General features: G+C 35.5%; 1 protein-coding gene across 1 annotated transcript in view; it reads right to left on the bottom strand.

The window, feature by feature from the left end:
- The window catches only part of Stag1 (STAG1 cohesin complex component), a 322421-nt gene that overhangs the window by 222232 nt on the left and 73172 nt on the right, over positions 1-27017 (bottom strand). The window contains exons 2-3 of the mRNA XM_059268454.1: positions 20023-20124; positions 12789-12891 (exon numbers count right to left, since the gene is read on the bottom strand). Coding sequence (XP_059124437.1) covers positions 12789-12891; positions 20023-20051 — 132 coding nt within the window. The 5' untranslated portion in view covers positions 20052-20124. The remainder of the gene's footprint in view (positions 1-12788; positions 12892-20022; positions 20125-27017) is intronic.

Below are 27017 nucleotides of genomic sequence, written 5' to 3'. Positions count from 1 at the left end.
ACTATAGTATTGGGGAAAATAACGAAAAACTGAACTTTAAAAAATACAGAGAAGTCATTCGTAACATAGTTAATTGATGTGACAAACATCTTTGTCAATTTAAGAAATTACAGAAGGCACTCACTCAGCAGCTGCTACCCTAATTATTCAGTAGCCAGCAACACAGAACCAAAGACCTCCTAAATCAAAAACAATCACCAAAGACTCAAGTGATCATTGAGGTATGGACATGTTTAATTACATTATTACACAATGTAAACATAATGTTTCTAATGTATCTGGAAATAAAAAATTTGTGTAACTCACTTGAGTGTATGACTCATTTTATTGCAAGTGGTATAAAAGAACCCACTAAAACTATGAATGTGGCTATAATTATTAACAAAGAAATAATAATAAAAAATTAAGTAGGACAATTGCAAAAGTAAAATATCCTAATGAAATCGAAAAATAGCATATTATAAAAACTATTATGATAAGCTTCCTAAAATGACACCTAAGAATTTGCTAACAATGTTACTCCTTGTGACATTGTGTTCCCCAATATATTGTGGATCCTAATAAACTTATGTGGGGTCACAGAACAGAACAGCCACTAGATATAGAGGCCAGAAAATTGTGGCACACACACCTTTAATCTTAGCATTCCAAAGGCAGAGATTCATCTGGATCTCTGTGAGTTCAAGGCCACACTGGAAAAAGCCAGGCATGGTGACTCATGCCTTTAATCCCAGGAAGATGGTAGAAAGGAGAAAGGTATATAAGGTGTGAAGACCAGAAACTAGAAGCTTTTGGCTGGTTAAGCTTTTAGGCTTTTGAGCAGCAGTTCAGCTGAGATCCATTTGGATGAGAACTCAGAGGCTTCTAGTCTGAGGAAACAGGATCAGCTGTAGGAATTGGCGAGGTGAGGAAGCTGTGGCTTGTTCTGCTTCCCTGATCTTCCAGCGTTCATCTCAAATACCTGGCTCTAGGTTTGATTTTATTAATAAGACCTTTTAAGATTCCTGCTACAACTCCTAACAAAAAGTACTTGTACTAACTACATGCTTTCAAAAAGTTGGATAGCCGGGCAGTGGTGGCGCACGCCTTTAATCCCAGCACTTGGGAGGCAGAGCCAGGCGGATCTCTGTGAGTTCGAGGCTAGCCTGGTCTACAAAGTGAGTTCCAGGAAAGGCGCAAAGCTACACAGAGAAACCCTGTCTCGAAAAACCAAAAAAAAAAAAAAAAAAAAAAAAAAGTTGGATAAATTTCTGGAAACATAAGACATACCAAAATCAAATAATAGAGAAATAAAAACTTCAAGAGGCTAGCATGGCGGCACAAGCCTGTAACTGCAGTACTTAGAAGATGAAAGCAGCAAGATCAGAAGCTCAAAATCATCAGCAACTACACAGTAAGGTCAAGACCAGCCTGAACTACATGAGAACTTGTTCCCAAAAAGAAAGGAAAGCAAAATAATATAAAACTTATTAAATGTATCATACCAGGTGGGGGTGATGCCTTTAATCTCAGCACTTGGGAGGCAGAGGCAGATGAATCTCTGAGTAAAAGACCAGTTTGGTCTACAGAGCAAGTTTTAGGGCAACCAGGTATACACAGAGAAACCCAGGATCAAAAAACAAAACAAAAATAATAAATAACTTATTTTAAAAAAAAAGATTAGGGTTGGGGATTTAGCTCAAGGTCCTGGGTTCGGTCCTCAGCTCCGGGAAATTAAAAGACAAACCCAAACCCAAATAATTAGACTATGTCAAAAATAAGAAAAATCGTCTCAACAAAGAAAAAGTCCAGGGCCATATGGCTTTACTGGTGAATATTTAAAGAGAAAAAAATGCTAATTCTGCTCAAATTACTCCGAAGAACTGAAATGGACACAATCCTAAAATTCATTGTATGACATTAACATTACTCTTATACCACAATAAAACAGTTTTAAAAGGAAGAAGAGGAAGAGAAAGCTGAAAAAGATGATGATGACTATAGGCCAATATTTCTGACAAATTAAAAAGAAGCAAAAATTCCAAATATATACTAAAAAAATTGAATCCAATGACATAGAAAAAAATATTACTTTACAGGACCAAGCAAGAAATATGGTAATCAGTAAACTTGACATATGATATCAAGAAAACACAGGACAAAAACCACAGAACCATTTCAATGGTTAGATAAAAAAATCATTTGATAAAATTAAAGATTTCCTGATAAAAATTCTCAACAAATTACTTATAGAAAAAAATGTCCCTAATTATAAATAAAGGCCACATTAAGACAAACAGCTAATACCATACTGAATGGGAAAAAGTTTAAAGCATTTTCTCTAAATCTAGCATAAGACAAGAATTGTTCAATACAATACTACAAGTCCTAATCAGAGCAACCAAGAAAGAAATAAAAATGATCAAAATTTTAAAAAAGGAAATGAATTTAATCATTAGCAAGTAATATAATCATATATATAAAGCAAAGAAAACTAAGAACTATACCAAAAACCTGATAGGATTAGCAAAACTCAGGAAAGAGACAGGACACTGTGAATACAAATCAACATATAAAATTATAACTAAATCAGAAATTAGTATACAAAATCCAGCAACATTCACATATACCAAGAAAGACTGGTGTGAAAAAAAAAAAAAAAAACTCAAGTAGCAAGGAATGTTATTACATGCTTGTTATTCCAGCACTTGGGAGGCAGAGGGAGAAGATTTAAGAGCTCCAGACCTGCCTAGGTTTCATGAAACTGTCTCAAAAACATAAGGATCTGGAAAGATAGCTTCATTGGTAAGATACCTGCCATGCACACATGAGAGTTTAGATGCCCAGCCCTCTAGTAAAAGGTTAGGTATAACGCACAAGTGCCTGTAGCCTCAGTGAAGCTCACTGGCCAACCAACTTAGCTTCAGGGTTCACTGCAGGACCCTGTCTCAAAAAATAAAGATGAAAAACAAAGGAAAGATACCCAACTTCAACCTCTGGACTTCACATTCATTCATTTTCCACCCCACCCCTGCAACTCTACAAATGTATCTGCATTTGTAGACTAAGTACACACACCAACACAAAAGCACAACATATCATGCACATACAAAATTTTTAAAGTAAAAATAATCAGGTAAAAATTCAAGAAAGTAATCATAATGACTAATACAAGTGCATATGCCACGCTGGAGGAGGTGAGACTTGAGAAATGGAGCTGATAAATGAGGCAGACTAAAGTCTCATGCAATAGCTAAATTTATTCAGAGCATCAGATAGTTTATACTCAGAGGGTTAAGAAGAGTCACATGAATGCAGTGTACAATTGCAAGGACAAGCAACATGTAGTAAAACAAGAACATTATTTTTCTTCCAAAGAGGCATATGAATAACAACAACTGAAGTAAACTCACTTTTTTTTTAATAATTTATTTTTATTTTGTGTTGATTGGTGTTTCACTTGCATGTATGTCTGTGTGAGAGTGTCAGAAAGCCAGGAACTGGAGTTACAGACAGTTGTGAGCTGCCATGTGGATGCTGGGAAGTGGACCCAGGTCCTCTGGAAGAACAGTCACTGCTCTCAACCACTGAGCCATCTCTACAGCCCCAGTAAACTCACTCTTATCTGCTACACCTGGGAGAAGTGTAAAAATACATTCCAATGTCTTTTTTTTTTTTTTTAATTTCTCACAATCACTCAGAATTTTCCTCACAGGACTCCATTCTTGGGCCATATTCCAACACACATAGTATGGACTCAGCAGCCTATAGAAATTTCTTCCAAATTGACCATACACTAGGACACAAAGAATGACTCCACATATACAAAAATTGAAATCATGTCATGAATTCTATCTTACTACAATGGAATAAAGCTGGATATCAAGAGCAACAGAAACTACAGAAAGTACATAAAGTCCTAGAACTAAACAAGATGCTACTGAATGACAACAGGGTCAAGGATGAAGTCAAGAAAAAGTTTAAAGGTTCTAGAATAGAAAAAAATGAAAACACAAAATACTAAAAACTTTGGGACAGAATGAAGGCAATCCTAAGAACAAAGTTCATAGCACTAAATACTTTAAAAAAAAAATTTGAGAGATCTCAAATAAATGGGAGATGATCAAAATAAGGTCTGAAATAAATAAAATAGAAACAAAAATACAAAGAATCAATTAACAAAGACTTTGTTCACTGAAAAGATTAAGCAGAATAACAAATCTTTAACCAAAAGAGAGGATCCAAATTAGTAAAATTAGATTAAAAGGGAGACATTACAACAGACATTGAGAAAATTCATAGAATCCTAAGCACATATTTTTAAAATCTATATTCCAGAAAACTAGAAAATCCAAAAGAAATGGTAAATCTCTGGATGCATAGCTTAGCAAAGCTAAATCAAGATGAAATAAACACTTTAAATAGACCCATAACATCCAAGGAAATAGAAACTACAATTAAAAACTTTCCAACTTAAAAAAACCAGAGGACTCTTGGATTCAGATAAGAATTCTACAAGACCTTCAAAGAACATAAATACTCTTCAATTTATTCCACAAAATAAAAAATGAAGGAACATTCCCAAATTCTTTTTACAGAGCCAGTATCACCCCTGGTGGTACTAAAACCAGACAAAGACTCAATAACAAAGATAATAGGTCAATATTTCTAATAAATAAACAGATTCAAAAATTCTCTCACAATGCACAAATTCAACTCCAGGTGTCAACATAAGACCTCATACTCTGAATCTAAAAGACTTGAACTGACTGGCACAGAAAAGAGCTTTATGAACAGGATTCCAACTGCACAGGTGAATTATTAATAAATGGGACCTCATGAAACTAAAACACTTCTCTACAGCAAAGGACACTGTCATCCAAGCGAAGAGGCAGCCTACAAAATGAGTAAAAATCCTTACTAACGGCCAGGTGGTGGCAGCACATGCCTTTAATTCCAGAACTTGGAAGGCAGAGACAGGCAGATCTCTGTGAGTTTGAGGCCAGCCTGGTCTACAAAGCGAGCTTCAGGACAGCCAAGGTTACACAGAGGAACTCTGTCTCAAAAGAAAAAAAAAAATCCTTACCAGCTATACATCTGACAGAGAGTTAGTATCTACAACATACAAAGAACTAAAAACTTTAAATATCAAAAAAACAAAAACTCAATTTAAAAAGTGTTTACGTGGAGGGCTGGACAGATGCTCAGTGGTTAAGAACAAGTACTGTTACAGTGATATTTTATTTGTGCTGAGATGTGATTTTATTTGTATGTTAATAAATAAAGTTGCCTGGGGGTCAGAGCTAACAGTAAGCCATTTAGCAGAAGTCTGGCAGTGGTAGCACATGCTCTTAATCCGATCACATGGCAGGCAGAGTCTGTGTGTTCAAGGACATAGCCAGCTTGGTGACACGCCTTTAATCCAAGTACCAACCAAAGAGACCTGGAGGTCTGTATAGACAGGCAGTGACGAGGAAGTCATGTGGTTGGGTTTAGAACCAATGGGAAGGCAGAACAGAAAGTCAATAAAAAATACAGACACACAGGAAGTAGGTCTCTTTCTCAAGGGAAGGACGACAGCGAGGGGTAAGAAGGTGGTCTTAACTCTTGGCTACTGCTCAATCTCTGGGCTTTTAAGTCTGCATTTGGCTCTGTGTTTCTTATTTAATAAGACCATTCAAAGTTACATCTACATACTGTTCTTATAGAGGACAGTTCAATTCCCAGCATCCACAATGTTTAGTCTATAACTCCAGCTCCAGGGAATTCAACACCTCTGGCCTCTGTGGGCACCCACATTCATGTGCATACACACACATACGTAATTTTTAGAAATTGGGAAATTGAACTAAACATGAGTTCTCAAAGATGAAATACAATTAACTGAGAAAAATTTAAAAATATATGTGTTCAGAATCTCTAGCTATCAGGTTAAAATGCAAATTAAACTTATCTTGAGATTTTTATCTTACCCCAATGAGAATGGCTAAGAACCAAAATACAATTGCTGACAAAAAAGTGAAGAAAGAGGAACACTTATTCATTGATGGTCATAATGAGAACTGGCAGTCTATAGAAATTGGTATGAAGGTTCCTCAAAGAGCCAGAAATAGATCTACAACATGATTCATCTATACCACTGTTAGGCATATAACCAAAGGACTCTATATCCTACTATAAGGATAACTGCTTATCCATGTTTACTGATGCTCTATTCACAACAGCTAGAAACAGAAACAGCCATCAGCTGATATGTGAATAATGAAAAAAAGATACATTTAAACAGTGAAATATTATTCAGCTGTTAAGAAAAATGAAATTATAGATGGAACTGAAAATTACCATTCTGAGTAAGGTGATCCTGACCCAGAAAGATAAATGTGTATTTTCTCTCATTTTTGGATGTTAGCATTGAATCTTCAGATAATTTATGTTACAACTGGAATACCCATAGAAGTCAGGAAATTAGTAGAGGCCAAGTGGGGTTAGGGGTGTGCTCAAGGAAGGGAGATGGAACAAGGTAGAATAAAAAGCATTAAAGAGGGATAATGGTACAGGAAGGGTTTAAAGGAGAGGGGGATAGAAGGGCAGAGTAGATGACAGAAGACAGGAGGGATAACTAACACTAAAAACACATTGAAATTTTAATATGGAAACCTCTTACTGTAGAAGGTTCCTAAAATATATACATATATAGTTTAAATGGAGTTACCTATAATAAGGCAATAACACCCCTACTATAGGCATCATAGGATAACAAAAAGATCAGTGCTAGGAATGGGTTATCCTTTGGAGCTGTTGGCAAGTACATCCCCACAGACCCCCAAACATTACAGGCTACTGTCAATGTTCCTGATTATTGACAAGAACTTGACAATAAGATACTGCTGAAGAATACACTTCAATCCTAGGACATGGAGAAATCAAGCCGTTATTGATCTAGAAGTTTCATCCCTACTGGCTAGCTTTCACAGTGCTGGAAAGTGCTACCATATACACTACTGGAGGAGAAAAGAAATCACCAGTCTTACCAAAGTGTGAACCCTGTTCACTACAAAAATGACCCAGCCTGGCAAGACATGCCCACTGATGCAATAATAACATGCACATAGCTCCACCAACTGAAATCGATAGCTGGCATCATTGTTAGGGCTAAGAACTTGAAGCTAGACAGGTCCTATTCTCCAAGGAAGAACCTACTAATAATACCCTGCTAAATGGACATAGTATTAAACCAACTCCTAATTATTTAATATTATATTCACATATTAGTGCAAGCCCTCATCAGAAGTTTTTGTTTGTGTGTGTGTGTGTGTGTGTGTGTGTGTGTGTGTGTGTGTGTGTGTGTGTGTTTCCCCCCTTTGGTAGCAGATGGCAATTAACACAAAGAACCACAACTGATCAAGGTGCAGAGAACAGGTATTGCAGAATGTCAAGCCCCTTCACCCAAGGCTCAAAGACATTGGTAGACTACAGAGCAGAAGATTGTAAAAACTATACATGGTAGATGACTGCAAGGAAACAGTATTTTTTAGACATAGCAGGAAGTTGCATGTATGAATTTACAGCAGTTGAGACAGCATGAACAAAACCTGCAGAGAATTAAGCACACCACACACAAAAATCTATAATGGAAGTGGGCATGAAGTCCAACCCTGAGTTAAGGAGCTACTGGTAGCTGACAGCTGCTGTGAGAGGTCAAGATAGTTTTCTTCAAGGGTACATCCCCTGGTAAATACACCACACTTCAATGAAGGCTACACATTCAAGAATATATATGCATCATAAACTATACTTAATGAGTTTATATTTATTTTTTAAAGATACAAAGTTGGGTGAATAGGGAATTGAGGATGGTTATGGGAGGAGTTGGAGGAGAGGTGAATATGATCAAAATATACTATATGAGATTTTCAAAAAAAACTAATAAAAATAAGAGGAGAAAATGAATACTATTTCATTCACATAATATCTAAAAACAAACTTAACAAAAAATTAAAAGATCTCTACAATAAATATTATAAAACACTAGTAAATGAAAGTAAATAGATCACAAAACAGTGGAAATATATCCCATGTTCAAGAAATGAAGTAATACTGTAAAAATGTTTCCAGTAACCAACACAACCTAGATTCAAATCAATCCTTATCAAAATACCAATGATAATCCTAAAAATTGAATGTTACCAGAAAAGACTCCAAATAGCAAGTGTAAACCTGAGAAAAAAGAACAAAGTAGAAATATCAAAATCTAACTTCAAACACACTGTAAAGCTGTATAATCAGAGGGCACATTACTGGCCAAAAAATAGTGACATAGGACAATAGAACAAATCAAGAATCCAGAAATAATCAGTTTTTTAAACCGTTAGATAGATGTATGTGTAGAAAGATGAAACCAGTTACAAAAATCTGGATTAACAGACTTAAATGTACAACCAAAAACTATTAACCTAGTAGGAAAAAAAAATAGGAAAGACCTTGCAATAATAAGGATAAAGACTTCTTTGGAAAGTTCTCAAAACCACATGTAACAAAACTACAAGAGACAAATGGGATCATATCAAGCTAAAATGCTTCTATACAGCAAAAGGAAATAGAGAGCAAAAAAGACCTCTCATAAAATGGGGAAAAAAATATTGCTAACTAGTTGTGGGATTGATATAATTATATAAGGAATTCAAAATGATCCAAACTAAAAATAAACATATGATAGAAATAAAGGAGGATATCAATAAATGTAGCTGGAGTTTTCCTGCCTGGCCCACAGGCAGGACAAATCTCTCTCTCCCGCCAGTCCTGCAGCTACCCACATAAAAAGCACAGAATCCTGCCATTTATGACAATAAGAATGAACCTGGAGTACTACTCTACCAAGTTAAGGAAAACCAAACACACACACACAATCAGCTAATACATATCTGCAGAAGCATAGAGTGGAGGGGCATGATACAGAGAAGTTAATTAACAAGCAATAAATTACAATTAGAAAGATTGTGTTCTATAACGCAGTAGGATGGCTATGGTTAACAATTAATTTATAATTAAAATAGAACTTTGAACATGTGTTATGTCTAATATGAATACATATACTAATGATTTTGATTTAATCATTCCATATTGTGTGTATGCGTCAAACACACTTTCGGGCTCAGTGGAAAATCTTCTTGCCAGGAAGGTGTGAGGACCAGAATCTGTTCCCGAGAACCCATGTAATAGAGTAAGTAGGTGGCTGTCTCTAATTCCAACCTCAGAAAGCTGAGATAACAGGCTGACTAGCGTGTGTGTGTGTGTGTGTGTGTGTGTGTGTGTGTGTGTGTTTGGTTTTCCTTAACTTGGTAGAGAATTACACACACACACACACAAGCTCAGGGTTCAAGTGAAAGACTAGGCCTCAATGAATATGGTGGAAGATTCTCGATGTGAATTTCGGGCACACATGTACCACACAGATACACATGTACAAACAAGCACCAACATACAAATAAACATGTTCATTCACACAATGTACACAAATCACACCCACATACAAAAAGAAAGTGTCATATTTTATCCCCATAAACATGTAAGGTTATTATATACCAATTAATGTTTTCAAAAAAATAAAATGGGCGGGCAAGAAGTCTCAGCAGGTAAAACAAACAAACAAACAAACAAACAAACAAAACTTTCTTTTAAGCCTGACCTCTGAATTTCATTCCTGGAACTCAAACAGTAGAAGGAGAGAACTGACTACTGTAATTTGACCTCTGACCTCCACAGACATGCTTATATGCATACATAAAAGAGCACACCCATGTGCATGCACACACACCTACACACAAATTTTAAAAAATTAAACAACAAAAAAAACCACCAAAAATAATGGAAAATGTAATGAATAAAGTAGTTTTTAAAAAGTGTATCAACCAAAATTTGAGACCACTCAAAACAAAGATGGTTAATAGAAAATGTCTTATCATTCTTGAAAATAAGTTATCTTTGATATAATTCAAATAGTATCATTCAAACAACCACAGAATAAATCTGAATTATTTACCTATGAGATTGGTAGTAGCAGTTCCATAAAAACTCCAGTCATATATGGCACAACAAAAGAATTAATCATCTAGATATACAAAACTTTTAAATTACAAAAAGCATACTGTAGAGGCTTAGCTGTATACACATCAAAATTAAAATAATACTGCACAATAATCATCTTGAAGGAAAACGATATAAGCAGTCTTTAATCTGAAACTTTTTCATTGGAGAACAAATTTCCATGAATCCCAGAGAAGCAAGGCAACCTGTCTATATTCTCGAAATATTCACAGGGTAGCATGCATGAGGAACTGAAACAATCTCACACTAATTACGAGGTTCTTTCACTCTTCTCAAAATGTTTGTATAAGGAAAGTTATAGGAACAAACACTTCTTCAAATGAACAAGAATTAGAAAGATTACAGTGCATGTCTTTCTCTACAATTTTTGCCCTTTAAATAAAGGTCATACAGTTACAAAGCATACAGCAAGTGGAAGCAAGGCCACAGTCAAATGAAAGACACCATGTTTTTTCATAAGGTCGGCCCTAAAATAATAAATCTGGTAAAAGAGATATAAAAACTACATTCAAAAAGTCATGTTCACTAACTCACTAAGAAAGACCTACCTATCTGCCTACATATACAAGTGATTAAACACTGTGGTGCTGCTTTGAATAAGAGTGGCCTTCATGGGCTCAATATATTGGAATGCTTAGTCATCACAGAATGGCAATAGAGAAGGATTAAGAGGTATAGCCTTGTTTGGAGTAGGTCTGGCCTTACTGGAAGAAGTTTGTCACTGGAGGAAGGGTTTGAGTTTTCAAAGGTTCAGGCAAGGCCCAGTGGTCTCTCTTCTTGGGCTGCCTGGAAATCAGGATGTAGAACTCTCAGCTATGTCTCTAGCACCATGTCTGCCTATGTGCCACCAACACTTCCCACCATAATGATAATGGACCAAACTTCTAAACTGTAAGCCAGCCCCAATTAAATGCTTTCTTTCATATGAGTTGCCTTGGTCATGGTCTCTCTTTACAGCAACAGAACACTGACTAAGACAAACATCATAACCATAAATTATAATGGGTGGATTCTATTTGCATTATGAGTATACCCAATACACTGTATTTCTAAAATTTATACCAGCTATGAAATGATTATAAACTGTAAAATTACTTGAGGATAATATTATCTTAAGAGTGATGATACTAAGTGAGGGAGATTCCTTATGTGTTTGCTTTTATAATTATGATATTTTATGTTTTTGTTTTCACTTATTACAAGCTGTAAGTTGATTCCTAAGACTAGTCATAGGAATCCTCTCACTTTCCTCTCTTGGACCTAGCAAATAAAGAAAAATTTAAAAAGTGTATTACCCATCTTGCCCAAAAGAAGCTCCTAAGATCCTCCTTTTAACACAGAACGTTCTTGCTCCATACACTGGAGAGAGGAATGACATACAAAGTAAGGACAAGAAGAATGCTAATGCGTACAAGTCTTGCTGAATTTCCCCATTTGATCTAAAGACACTATGTATGAGGGCGTTTCCACAATATGCCAAAAGAAGAGGGTTCAAAGGGATTCCATATAGCTGAATAGGATGAAGTTCCTGGAGGATGACACAAATTAATTGGCACTGAATGTCTTTAACCCTTCTCCCATACTTTGCCCCATCTATTTCTCTCTTTAGCGGCAATACTGATAACAGACTGTTAAAATAGTTTCCCTAAATTCTGTGAGGTATTCAACTAAATTTATCAAATCCAAGGGGTAGGTTGGGAGAATCTCATACACGCAGTTGGTCAAAGGCATGGGGAAAACAAACAGGGAGGACTTGAGAAGGACATTGGAGAGGGGTTGGGGAGTGGGAGATAAAAATATGGAGACTGAGAACTAAACACTGACATGGACACCACAAAAGTAAAGCACCTTACACAACACCTAGATGGTAATTAATGCTACCCAGTGATGGCTTATTTTTGGTGGGGAGAAAGCCTCATCAGACCTTTTGATAATAAAAAAAGCTTTCTATGCTGATTGTGAAATGATAAGATAGGACAGTTGGTTTGAATACAAAGACACACCAACTGAAATGGTTACAGAAGGAATAATGTCTAGATTGGCCTTAAAAAATATCATAGGTGGAGAAATGAAACAAGACTAGTCATACTAGATAATTTTTGAAGCTCAGTAACGAAAATATAGAAAAGCTTATTCTACTATGTCTTCTATAAAGAAAGCTAGGATTTTTCATGAGATCTTTCATAAGAAAAAAAACATTAGTACAATAGCAAATAAGATCATAGATGAATGAGAATCTTGATATATTGTTACTATCTTTCAAAGTTTATTATGCTTAAATAGTAACTGAAACTCATAGATTTTATAAAGATGCCCCTCAAAGTAAGGTCACCTTGAACTCTTCTAAACTTTCAACTCATGAATCATTAAGACTGTTTATTAAAACGTGCCTCAAGCTTTAAAATATTATTATTAAAATTCACATTTAGGAGCTATAAAAAAAAAGTTAAGTGAGAAAAGCAGTATGTCTTAACTGAACTTTATTCAACATTTCCTTTGTACTTTCAAGTATAGACAACAAAGGTGCAACAAATTTCCCTTCTCTGACACTGCTAAGCCAAAGCAAAGTTCCCATGAATCTCTGTTGTGTCAATGGAATAAAAACCATAAAATATTAACAGCATTAATACTAAAACTGACAAACAACTCCTACCAAGCTTATTTATGGGAAAGCAATGAAGCACAAAGACAAATATAATACATACTGGAGGCCGGCCAGGACGACCCCTTTTTCGTTTTCCTTTGACCTCTGTTTCTTCAAGTTCGCTGCCAGCATCAGAATGGGCAGTAGTTTCATTAGTTGAATCCCTAGAAAATGCCAGATTATTGTAGTGAACAAATTAATAAAATAAATACAATGCAGTTCAGTTCAACTATTTCCCTTACCTAGGATCACTGACAGTAGCAGTTAATATTTCTATTTTCATAAACTTCAGTAAACCAAAATACACACACTCCTTATCTACTGTCACACAGCACCGAATAAAATTTATCCCTAAAATAAAAAGGAATAAATTAATGTGGAAATGACAGCTGCTCTATAAAATATAAAATATGAGTGCAAGACTAATTCTTCAGGACTAAAAAATGGCTTGAGAGGAATTTATAAAATCATGGAGGGCAGTACACTAGTAAATGCTTATCATTTGGCTCTTTAAAAGAATAGCATCATCCCTCACCATCAACATGGGAGAGCTGGTTCCACCCCCTGCCTGAGGAGGATGGTCCCAGTGACCTTGACTAACCAACTCAGCTACCATCTAGGCACACATTTAGGGCTTTGAGTTGGTCCACCCCCAAATCTACCCCATCTATGAGCACATGAAGGGACTGGTCCTATGAAACCATAGCCACGGGATATCCATGAACTCTGGCAACAGCAGAGGAGTTTTGATGAGGGTCTAGTATTGATGGTGTACCTGAAGTCAGAGGCCTGGAACCTAACCAACAACACATTACACAATGAACATTTGCAAATAAAGCTGTTTGGACATGAGTACACTGCATGATATACAGCAGCCCAGTGCCACTAAGACAGATGAAAAGGTGATGGAGAGGTGGCAAAGACAGGGGAGTGAAGTGGATTTTTGTTTGTTTTGCTTTTTAGTTGTTGCTTTGTTTTAATTAATATTTTTGTTTGTGCTTCTAATTTTGCTTTGGGAGGGCACTACAAGGGTGAAGTACAGATAGGGTGGGCCTGGGAGGTGAATGAGATTGGGGGGCATGATATGAAATTCCCAAAGAATCTATAAAAATTATGTTTAAAAAAGGAAAAAAAAAAGCATCTGAAGCTGAGTGGTGGTGGTGGTGGCGGTGGCGCATGCCTTTAATCCCAGCACTCAGGAGGCAGAGACAGGTGGATCTCTGTGAGTCTGAGAACTTCCTGGTCTACAGAGCAAGTTTCAGGACAGCCAGAGCAACTTAGAGAAGCCCTTGCAGGGAGGGAGAGGGCAGTCCCTGAAAGATCCATAGGACAAAAATGATGAATAATAATTAAAAATACAATCGTCTTTATTGTTAATTCCATGCAGCCAACTTAAGGTCACAAAATAGCTATTTTTGTCAAACTCTATTAGTGTTCTTTTAAATGAATAAGATTAGAGCAATAAAAGAGACACCTGTTAGAACTTTGCTTGGTAGTCAATGCTCTGAGTGACTTCTTTGCTCAATCAGATAATAGTTTTCAATACTGGAAGAGTATTTCCAACTTTGAAAGCTATTGAAACTGACTACCTGAAGAACCTTAAGTTTAATCCACATTAGTAACAATTTATCATTCTCTTAAATGTACAATTAACAAATGAAATCATTACATGTAGCATTTGCTAGTTTTCGAGGTATAGTCTCCCTATAAACAATTTCACACATCAACATGCAATCACTAGAAAGTGATAAACAATACACCATTAAAACTATTTCCAAATATAGGAAAAAAGAAAATCCATTTATACCACATACATAAGGTAAAAATAACAACCTCAAGGTAACAACAATAAACGTTTAAATTACAAAATAGTGCATTTTGAACATTCTATCTTAAATGTTATTTATTTCATTTACTTTTGTTTAATAGTGCATTTTGAACTTTCTATCTTAATGTTATTTATTTCATTTACTTTTGTTTTTGTTTTTCGAGACAGGGTTTCTCTGTGTAGCTTTGGAGCCTGTCCTGGAACTCGCTCTGTAGCCCAGGCTGGCCTTGAACTCACAGAGATCCGCCTGCCTCTGCCTCCAGAGTCCTGGGATTAAAGGCATGCGCCACCACTGCCCAGCTCATTTACTTTTTTTACTGCATATATATATATATATATATATATATATACATATATATATATATATATACATATACACGTGTGTGTGTGTGTGTGTGTGTGTTATACACACATGTATGTTCACACCACAGTACTCTTGTCTGTGAATACCTGTATTTAACCTCTAAGCCATCATCCCAGACACTGATTTACTTCATTTTAGGTGTAAATAATTTAACTTTCTATAATGGCTGTATTGTACTAAATTGGCTTACAGAATTCATATATATTCTAGGCTCTGATTCTGACTAAACAACACAGCACTAAATTCTACCTCAACAACACTTTTAAAAGTCTAAAGAAAACTGAAAATAAATTAACAAGAAGGATGCACATCCAATAGTAAGTCCAACTCACAAACTTCTCAATTTGCTTCATTAATACTCTTCTGAGTCTTGGTTCCCTCTTTGTATTGATTCCTTCCTTAAAGTTCAATTCTTAATGTGTGTTATTCTGCCATTTTTATTGCATTACATTCCTTTGGAGATCTTACACATAATGTGCAGCTTCTATATAAATAATTTTAATGCCTTAACAGAACACTTGACCACATTCCAAATCTTTTATTCAAGATTATTAACTTGCATGAGTGAAATGCTTCTTTACAATGCTCTAAGTGCTTTAAAATACTTCTTTAAAAGTCACCTCAAATTCACTAAATATCACGACTCAAATGAAGCCCAATGAGACTTTCTTCTAGATCTTTGTTTACAGGAAAGGTATTAGTCAACTTATTTTCAGTTAGTACACATTAAAATTAATATAAAATTTAGTGTCTTCAGGATTATTCTATTATTCAGATTCATAAAATTTTATTACTCCATTGTACCTCCTACAAACATGAATTTTTTCAGTATAACAGTCTCTTACCAGAAAGCAACATGAATGTGGGGGAGGGGAAAGGATCTGGCGGGAGTTGGGGAGAAAAATAAAAATAGTGGTCTCACATTTGTTCCATTACTACCATGATCATTAAAGGGGGGGGGAACACCTCACTTTATCTCCCTATCTCTACCCTCTCCCCTGTGCAAGCTATTCTACACATTCCCATGTGTACACAAGTCTATACACCACTGCTAGTGACATTCTCACATCACACTGCTCACCACTACTTCCAAATCTCCAAAGGCAATCTGGTATTTGAAATATGCCAGATATATTTCGAATATAAATACTGTTGTGAAGAATAATCAGGGGTTAGTAGGCTTTTTCTTAAAAGACACGTAGTAACTTTTAAGACTTGTATATATTCAAGTGTACTACTAGACTCTGGCACATCTAACACATCTTGCTAGTGTTGGTCTTTCTACTCCTGTAATTACTACACTGTATTCACAGTTATTTTTTAATTATATGTATCTTATGTTCTCTTCACCCTGAAACCTCTGTTGTTTCCCACAGCTAGAGGAGAAGAGGGATACAATTCTTAACATAACTTGGAGGTCTCTTGTGATTGTTATTTCTCTCTACTCACAAGCCTACTTCCATGTACCTCAATTCTCAAACATAAAAACAAAATTTAGAGGAGAATGGCTTTATATCAGATGTCTCAACATACCATGCTTCCTCCTACCTAAGGGTCTCTAAAAATTCCATTTCCTCAGTCTAGTACTCCCTTCTTCCCCCAGGCACTCCTCCTACTTCAAAACTCAGTTCAACTATCTTTTTCTTAGAAATTTGTTAAACAAAGAAGTTAGGGCTAGGACTGGTGCTCAGTAGTAGAATGCTTGTCTAGCATGTGTGAGGATCTAAGTTCACTTCCCAGTACTGCCTAACCCCTAAATTGTTAAATTTTTCATAATATAGCCAACATTTCCTTCATAGCCTCAATAACTATGTATTTGTGGTTAGTTCATTAATACTATAAATGTAATGACAACAAGGCATGAGTCTGTTCTACATACTGTATCTATCCAGAGCTAGGCCATTACAGAATATAAATATATAGTAACAGATAATCTTTGACATTGCTTAATAATTAACAACACTAAGAATAGACAAATTCATCAGCAATTATAGTATCTAAGTAAGTGAAGAATACAGTATAGTTAATCTGTATGGTAGCCTATTCTCTCTTTCCTATTCTCTCACTATTCAATCACTATTACTACACAAATAAAAATTTAAGCTTGAATTTAAAAAAAAAAATAAAAGGCTTCTTCTGGTGGAGGAAGTAAATGCAGCAAAGCACCAAGGAAGCAGTATGGATATTGTTGGCTTCTTTTCACCAAACTTACAATAATAATTGAGAGCCAAACACTATAGAGCAGGAAGGTTTTCAAAAATGGGGCATTTCCATGAAAAAAAGAGCATGGCTAAAGTACTACCAAAGAGAGTGTGGCTGAGGTTGCTAGTGCCACCACTGTAAGAAAGCAAGGGGCCTGCAATGGAACAGCAAAAAGTGCTGTCCTGCATCTCAGGAATCAGTAAGACCTCAACCATCACAACTGCACAGGCGGGACAAGAGAACCTAGGGAGATATTTCTTTGAGAAAACTCCATTTGCTATGCTCAGCTTACAGAGAGCCACCTCTCTGAGTACAGTTGCATTGGTGGTAGATCCTGCCATCATTCACTAAGTCTGGATTTGCTAGTATGCAAAAATGAGGTCTAGGGTCATTAAGGCTTCCAAGGAGATTTCAAAAGAATACCAGAAAGTCGAACTGAGCAAATCAGGTTCATAATCCTTGTAAGCATCAGTGGCAAGGTGGTGAGGGAAGTTGTGAGGCTGAGGCAGAAGCCATAATGGAGACAGCTTAAGTCAGAGACGCCAGGATCACAGAAGCAGCTCCAGGTCCAGCAAAATCAGCACAAAAGAATGGCCATAAAGACAGCACTGTCCAAGCTCTTTGGTGTCTATAATACACCACCATGTGCTCTGAATTACAAACAGAGCGATAGGATTTAATGTTTTGCTGCTGGGTTTTAGTCTTGATTTGGTTTAATTTATCCTTTTTGTTTTCCTGTTTGTCCCTTTGAGAATAGGAATTTTCCTTATGGTACTGTATCTTGGAAGTAGGGAAATATGTTTTTTAGCTTACAACTGATTTTGTCTTATACGTCATAAGTGGTTTTGAATCTGGACAAGGGCAATTCTGGAACATGAACACCTCTCCAGACTATTGAAAAGGGATTACAATCATTTTGCATTATAAGATGGGCCTGAGCATGTGGAGGCAGAAGAATAATTCTGTGATTTGAGTGTCTTCCAACATCTTATATCTTAAAGATGTGGTCAACATCCTATGGCACTAATGAGAGACAGTGGGACCTTTAAGAAGTGAAGCCTAATAGAGGCATATCGATGAAGGGGATTCTGGGACTGCATTCCCTTTCCCTTTCTGTTTCCCAGCCATGATGAAGTAAGCAGAATGCTTCACCCTGTACCCCCTTACTATGATAAACTGCCTTACCACAGGCATAAAGGTCACATAGGCAATAAGGTCAACTGATCCCAAGTAAAACCTTTGAAATTGGACACAGGGGAAAAAATCCTTCTAAACTGATTGATTCAGGCATTTTTGTCACTGATACAAAGTTACCACAATAGGATACATAACTGGACATATGAGTAGATTAAGCAAAAATAATAAAGTAAATAAAACCACAAAGATCACAGACAAGTATATACTCTCAAAAGGTTTATTAATCTCAACGAAGAATACTCTCTCCATCTGGCTTATTCAACCAAAGCTAATTCACCCAGCTCTCAGATTACTATGAACATAAACATATTACAGATTTACAATTTTATGGAATTTTTCAGTAACAAAGTATAATCTCTAATACTAAATATTAATTCTACAATCTCTTTAACTACAAATATATTCAAATAAGCCTGTTTCAAATTTTATCAAGTATTAATGTGAGGGCCTGTTTAATATCCAGTAAATATGCTACAAGCAAGGCATACAACAGTATGATAGAAAAGCTTATTATTTTAGGAAGTGGCAAGGAACATTATGTGAAATACAATGCTAGGGAAAAAATGAAAAATTAAGAGCACAGGGGAACATCTATCTTAATTTTAAAGATTCATAGGTGTTCTGCATAAATAGATAGTGAGCAGGATGGGTGAGAACAAGAGTTCTTAAGAACAAAGCAAAGAAATAAAAGACTATGCAGGGACCTCAGAATCCAGTATGTCTAAAATAAGGAAAAAAAGAGGAAAGGAGCAAGTACATAGAAAATAATTAAATTTTATCTTCTATAGTTCACAAATTTTATAAAGTATTATTGATCTGTCAAATAAGAAAATGCACATGGAAAGCATTGTGTCTTAAAGCTTCCAGGAGAGCAACCAGAAGACTATCTCGTGGAAAAGACATTTGTAACTAAACTATAATCAAAGAAATAACTGTTTAAACTGATAATTCTTTTATTGTAGCTAAATTACCATTATCCAATAGATCAAAGTATAAGGATCCTCAATTTACATCTTGATGCAAATAATAAAAGAAACAATATCTGTGTATGCCTGTGACATTTTCTAGAAATTTCATAATGATCTCAAACTCCAAGTCTGTCCAACGAATACAACAAATCTAATGATGTATCACACTCACACAACAACTGATATTCCCTGAGATTCTTTAGAAACCAGAATGCCTCAGCAATCACAATCTTATTATAAAAGGAATTTTAATGAAAGGAATGAATTAAAATAAGTGTATAGAAAAAGTACAATATAGAACAAAGGCAAATAAATATAGATAAATAGATACATACATACATACATACATACATACATACATACATACATAGTGAGACCAAGTATCTTGGGCTTTGCAGACAGTAGAGTTACTATCATAGCATATTCCACAAATAAACTGGAAATCAGTATCTAGGAAATAAGTACAGCTCTGATCCAACTTAATTGCTAAAATAGCATGCCACATGAGGGTTATAATGGCTGACTCCAGATATAATAACATTAATATCTGCTTTGTTCAATGTCAATAAACATGCTGGCATTCCAATGTCAAGGATGGTCAGAGTAATCACATATCTGAATATTTAGATTTCAAATATATTGTCTCAATAACAGAACACATTTGATATATCTCATCAGAACCCTGTGATGTTATACTCATAGTTCTTTAAAAGGAAAAGAAAATTATAATACTTACTGCAACACTGGTAACTCTGAAGTTATCATTGCTGGAGAGGTTATTCCACAATACAGAAATTTCTATATAATTCTAACTTGTTATGCAATCTCAAAGGCACACCTGTTAATTAAAAAAAAAGAATTATTTTTAAATAAAATGAATATATCATGATACATCAATCAACAGCAACTATGACCACACTATTTAATAGATGACCAAAGTAATTAAAATCTTGCATTCACAGAGAAGCTTAGACAAGGATGTTTATTATACCCTTGTGGTGGTATTGTGTTCCCCAAAATATTGTGTACCCTAATAAACTTATCTGGGGTCAGAGAACAGAACAGCCACTAGATATAGAGGCCAGAAAAAGGTGGCGCACACGCCTTTAATCCTATCATTCAGGAGGCAGAGATCCATCTGGATCTCTGTGAGTTTAAAGCCACACTGGAAACAGCCAGGCATGGTGACTCACGCCTTTAGTCCCAAGAAGTGAGCCTTTAATCCCAGGAAGTGAGGGCAGAAAGCAGAAAGGTATATAAGGCGTAAAAACCAGGAACTAGGCTGCTTAAGCTTTTAGGCTTTGGAGCAGCACAGTTTAGCTGAGAGGCATCCAGTCTGAAGAAACAGGATCAGCTGAGGAACTGTTGAGGTGAGGAAGCTGTGGCTTGTTCTGCTTCTCTGATCTTCCAGTATTCACCCAATACCTGGCTTTAGGTTTGATTTTATGAGTAAGACCTTCTAACAATTCGTACTACATACCTTTATTCCTAAGTACTCAAACTTGGAAGCAACCGAGAAGTTTTTTAGAAGGTGAGTCGAAAAACAAGCTCAGTACCCTAATATTATTTGATGTAGGAAGTAATTGATCCACCAAGTTATGAAATGAAATGAACAAAAAGAAGCCACCCAAAAAGGCTGCATTATTACAGAACTCTGGTTGTGTAACATTGTAGAGAAGGTAAAACTATAGTGACTGATGACTGTCAGAAACTAGGGGGTGCAGATGGAATGACCAGGCAGAGCACACAGTGATTTTAGTGTAGTGAAACATTTCTAAATAGTGGGTAAATACCATGTACATTTGTCGAAATCCATGTGACATTTAATATCAACATAATGAAGAACAGGCTGTGAATGTTAATTGCAAGTATCAATACAACAGAATCGACAGTTTTAAGAAGTGTGCCACTCTGAGGTGACACGTATAGGGAAAGGGAAGCATGTGTAGGCATAAGGTACCTAACAGTAGTTTCCTGTACTTTCCCACAAATTCACTGTAAACCTAACACTGCTCTGAAAAAAAAAAAAAAAAAAAGTCTGACTAAAAAAAGAATAAACACACAAGACTAAGAACAAGACAGAGAGCCAGGCGGTGGTGATGTACACCTTTAATCCCAGCACTCGGGAGGCACAGGCAGGTGGATCTCTGTGAGTTCAAGGCCAGCCTGGGCTACAGAGCAAGATCCAGGACAGAAATCCTAAAAAAAAAAAAAGAAAGGAAGGAAGAAAGGAAGAAAGGAAGGGAGGGAGGGAGGGAAAGACAGAAAGAAAGAAAGAAAGAAAGAAAGAAAGAAAGGAAGGAAGGAAGGAAGGAAGGAAGGAAGGAAGGAAGGAAGGAAGAAAGAAAGAAAGAAAGAAAGAAAGAAAGAAAGAAAGAAAGAAAGAAAGAAAGAAAGAAGACAGAGTAAGTCACAAGAGACCATAATACAAAAGCAAACAGAATAATAAGCCTATAACTGAAGTCCCCAGACAAGGCCAAGGAAATGTTAACAGATAACACAGAAGACAACTTTTAAAAACAATGCTTTCTTTTTCGTTTTGTTTTGTTTTGTTTTGTTTTTTTGAGACAGTGTTTCTCTCTGTAGTGCTGGCTGGCATAGAAATTGGAGAGATCTGCCTGCCTCTGCCTCCTGAGTGCTGGGATTAAAGGTATGTGCCACCAGTGGACTGACAGTTTTAGAAAAATGTTAAAAGCAGAAAACTTCCAAGCAAAATATTCCAAAGTATAAATTTGCTTTAAAGGCTAACTAAAGGGGCTGGAGAGATGGCTCAGAGGTTAAGAACACTGGCTGTTCTTCCAGAGGTCCTGAGTTCAATTCTCAGCACCCATATTGTGGCTCACAACCATCTGCAATAAGATCTGGCTCCCTCTTCCGGCCTGCAGGGATACATGCCAACAGAACACTGTATACATAATAAATAAGTAAATCTAAAAAAAAAAAAAAAAAGCTAACTAAAGAGAAATCTTAAGAGGAAGCTAAATGTACAAGACAACATGACATACCAAATGGGGAAGATAGAAATTATAGCAGATTTCTTGATGGAAGCTATATAAGCCTGAAGACAATAGAACATTTTTTAAAATTCTGACAGAAAGTAGCTTAACCTGACTTATACACTAAATAACAAAAATAGAAGAGCAACAACATAGAAAGTGGTAGAATGAGGAACATCAAAAATATCAACTCCCCTATAAAGTAATTCTTTAGTTACCAAAACTGATCAACCCTGTCAAAAAAAACAAAAACAAAACAAAAAAAAAAAAAACCAGCTTTTACAGAAATCCTGAATCTCATAAACACAAGAAAAAGTACCTAACAAAGAAAAAAGCCCTTCTAAATTTAGTTTTTAAGACTCATGTACTTTGTTTACCTGTCTAGTATCCCTGACTCCTCAACTAGGTCGTCAATGGGAACAGCAGAACCATTTCTTGGTGTGGTTGCAGGTGTAAAGAGAAAAAACAAAAGAATCTTGTTCTCAAAAATGGTAGGTATGTATTTTGAAGAGCTTCCTATACCTGGTATCTGTTGAAAGGATTTAAATATATTGGAAATAGCTGCATGGGACAAGAGATGACCCAGCTTCTTAAACTATGGCTTATAACCCATCTGGTAGTCACACAACTGAATGTAGGGTTGTAAAAAATTTGGCAACAGTTGAAAAGTTTCTGAATATTCAATGACCAAAAATTAATTCAAAATCAAGCAAATAATAAATCTGAGGGATTTCTGTCAGTGGTGCCCATGTTTGTACTGTATAACTTCAATGAAGCCTTGATCCTGAACACATACAATATACACACTTTGTAATGGACTGCCATATGATGCAATGCCAACACTATCTCAAACAACTCTGCTCAAACTCTAGACTGTAATTGTTATGAACTGCATTATTTTTTACCACACATAACAGTATTTTGTACTCGTACAAAAACATAATAGTTTAAAGAAAATAGACATTTAATCTTTTCCTACCATCATTTCTCAGCATAAATATCAAATCAGTGTATTTTCAGCTTGAATTATGTCTGAATTTAAAAATTTGCTCCATGAGTTGCTGATTTGAATTTAATATTAAAAGTCGTTAATTGAACTTTGGCTTTGGATTAAGGTAAAATTTCCAACTACTTTTTAAATGGCCCTGAACATCCTGCTATTCTGTACTACATATTCCTGTGAAGTTGATTTCTCATCACTGATAATTATAAAAGTGGAATGTTCATTAACTCTAAAAACATAAAAGATGCTCTAATCCCAGAATCAGAATTTCAGCTAAGCTTTGATTCATCATATAAAAATAAAGATCCATCTCATCACATGAACTTAATTTTCTATTTAAAAATGGTAAAAGTTTATATATACAAAAAATTTTAACACATTTCTTTATAATTTATTATCAACAAATGTTTGATTTATATGACTATCTTACATACCAATAAATTCTCTTAGACAAAAATTAGACAGCTGGTGATAGTGGCACATGCCATAATTCCAGTACTTAGGAGGCAGAGGCATGGTCTACAAAGCGTGTTCCAGGACATCCTGGGCTATTACCCAGAAAAACCCTGTCTTGAAAAACAAAAGAAAGAAAGAAAAGGAAAGAGAGACAGACAGACAAGGAGCCACAGTCTCTGAAACAAGCAACAGATATGGCCAAAGCTGTGTGCCAATATCTGACTATATCTGATTGCATCTCTGGATAATTGCTAAAGCTTACGCTAGTAAAATGTGAAGATAAAAGCAGACCCTCAAATAGGACACAGAAAGAATACCTAGGCTAATTTTTTATTTTGGTTTCGGTTCTTTAGTGAAACCAATTACATTACTTATTTGGTTATCAAGATTAACATTTGATCACATAAAAGAAAGACAATTTTTGTTTAAAAAAAACAGCTTAAGAAAAATAAACAGGTATAGCCCTCAATAGACGACATCATCAACAAAATCATACAACGGACAGGGTTAATTCACAGAATTACAATATATTTAAGATGTCTAGTTTTCAATGAAAACCATCACAAGATACACACACACACACACACACATATATATTGTATATACTCTATATATGAATGGGTGGCCCATTTTCATTAAAAAAATCATCCTTAAAGAATCTCAGACATTCTACATAAGAGACAAACATTCCAAACATTTTCAGAAGACACAGAAAAACAAATAAAAAAATATTTGAAGACTTAGTGACAGAAAAATTGCAAATGTCAGTAAAAACAGAAATTTAAACATCCAAAATGGTCAACGAACACAATGTAGGACAAACAGAGAAATAACCAAACTGACAAAAGTCAGGGAGAATCTTCAAAGAATTGAAAAAAAAAGGACTCTTCATATATAACAAATCTTGAATAAGAACAGCAGCCCTATTTGTCATCATAAATCATTAAGTCAGGATCACTGATATGGGTCAATGGGTAAAAACAAATAAAAAGTTACTATATTTTAGATTTGTAACTCTGTTTTTTTTTTTTTTTTTTGGATGACCAGTGACTGATAGAACCATCAAAGTATAATGTTTTCTTGCAATGTCTTTAGCTTGATAATCAGATATAGTCAGTTTAAAACAGTATTAGTTTTTGTTTCCCAAATTTAAAAATCTATTTTAGTTAACACTGTAAAGATATAGGAAGCTAAACAAAACCCACCAATCTTTATATATTTATGAAGCAATGCTTAATGAATACAAAGAGGTTAGAGAGCTAGTTTCAGTAAGTTTAATGTGGATAATTTTTTTACTTTTGTTAAAAAGGAATGATGTTTTTATTGATTAAAGGTGGGAAGTGACAGGTAAGGTAATTTTGTTTTAAGATCTTTGCAAAGATTTATGCAAGGCATCTTGCTTTTTCACAGAATGTCTTAGTTGTCTTGTTAACAGAATAATTGCTGTGATTTTTTTAAATAAATTAAACTCTCTATGGGCAGATAATTTTTTCCATTGCATTCACTGTTATAATCATCATAAATGAAACTTCTTAAACATCTTCTGAATAAAAAACTAAATGTGCTACTCAAAAGAGAAATGTGAATCAAAATTACCACAGCTCATTTTAGTGAGAATAGCTACCCAAAAAAAAAGAAAAAGAAAAAGAAAGAAAAAGAAAGAAAGAAAGAAAGAAAGAAAGAAAGAAAGAAAGAAAGAAAGAAAGAAAGAAAGAAAGAAGTGCTGGTAAAGATGTGGAGAGGGGAAAGAATGTGGTGGAGCTGTAAATTAGTATAGTAATGGAAAACTACAGTGCACACACATACAAGAATTAAAAACCAAATTGCTACACAATCTAGCCATCCTACTGAGTACATATCCAAAGGAAATGAAATTAGTATGCCAAAAAAATATCTAAACTCAATTAACCTAATTGTCCATAAATAGAGGTGTCAATATAGAAAATGTTGTATGCCTACACCATGCACAGTAGGGTAACTATAGTTAACAGTAATGTACTGAACATTTCAAAATGGTTTGAAGGATTTTGAATGTTATCACCATAATAAAACTATAATTGCTTAAGGTGATGGATATGTTAATTACCCTGATTTGCTAATATGTGCATCAAAACATCATGCCCTATAAACACATTTTTGCAGTAGCGTGTTAGTACACTTTGAAATAAAAGACAGCTGAGAGATGCTTTCCCAGTAATTGTGGGAGTAGCTAAATCAATGGCACTCAAAGATCAAGTAAAGTTTGCAGAGTGGTTAAAGCAAGGGCTGAGACAAGAGTTCTATCAAAATGGAGGAGGAAAATTTTAGAAAATGCTCCACATGTGACTTTATACACATATACCACTCCACAATCCAAGAATGGAATCAGACTACATAATACTGAAAGCAAAAAAGACATGTCTAAAGAATATTTCCCAAAGCTTTAGATAACTAATCTCTGAAAATGCATCTCCACAACAGCTTCTCAATTTCTTACCCAAACTGTTGCCTGCACAGCACATCTGATCTTAGAGTATTTATGAACATTCATACTCTAGCTGCATTTTTCTTTCATGCTCCACACTCTCTTAAAGTTTTCTTAGAGACTTCATCACCCAATACATGGCACCAAAACCTTAACATTTTCCTACCTTCTCAGCTATCGCTGACCCTCTCCCATTATCCTGCTCTTAAGAATTTTAACACTCACTGTACGTTTCTCTAACAAATCCCCTTCTATCTTCTTTCCCTGTGTGTGCACATACTGCTTCCTCCCTACAGTAGTTTTATGAGAAATGTCCCCATAGGTTCACATATCTGAACACTCAGTCCCCGGTTGGTGGTACTGTCTGGGGAGGTTATGGAACCTTTTGGAGTTGGAGCCTAGCAGTAAGAAATATGTCACCAGAGGCTGGCTTTGAGGGTATAGCCTCTCCCTACTTTCTAGTTCACTCTCTCTGTTTTGTTTTGTTGGGTTTTTTTTTTTTTGGGGGGGGAGGTGGATTTTGTTGTTGCTGAAGAAATGTTAACTCAGTTTCCTGCTCCTGTTGCCATGCCTGTCAGTTGCTGTCATGGCTTCTCTCTGCAATGATGAATTATTACCCCTCTGAAACGATAAGCCAAGATAAACTCTTTCTTATGCAAGCTGCTTTTGGTTTTGGTGTTTCATCACGGGGGTGGGGGGTGGGGTGGGAAGGGTGTAACTATTAAAATCTACATGCACACCATTATAATAGGAGCAAATGAAAAGCTCTAGTCTTACTCAAATATAAGTTGCATTAAATCCCAAACTTAGAT

Source organism: Peromyscus eremicus, chromosome 7 (assembly GCF_949786415.1).
Source record: "Peromyscus eremicus chromosome 7, PerEre_H2_v1, whole genome shotgun sequence".
NCBI lineage: Eukaryota > Metazoa > Chordata > Mammalia > Rodentia > Cricetidae > Peromyscus > Peromyscus eremicus.
Note: the sequence above shows the minus strand (reverse complement) of the source record. Positions and strands in the feature narration are given on the sequence as shown.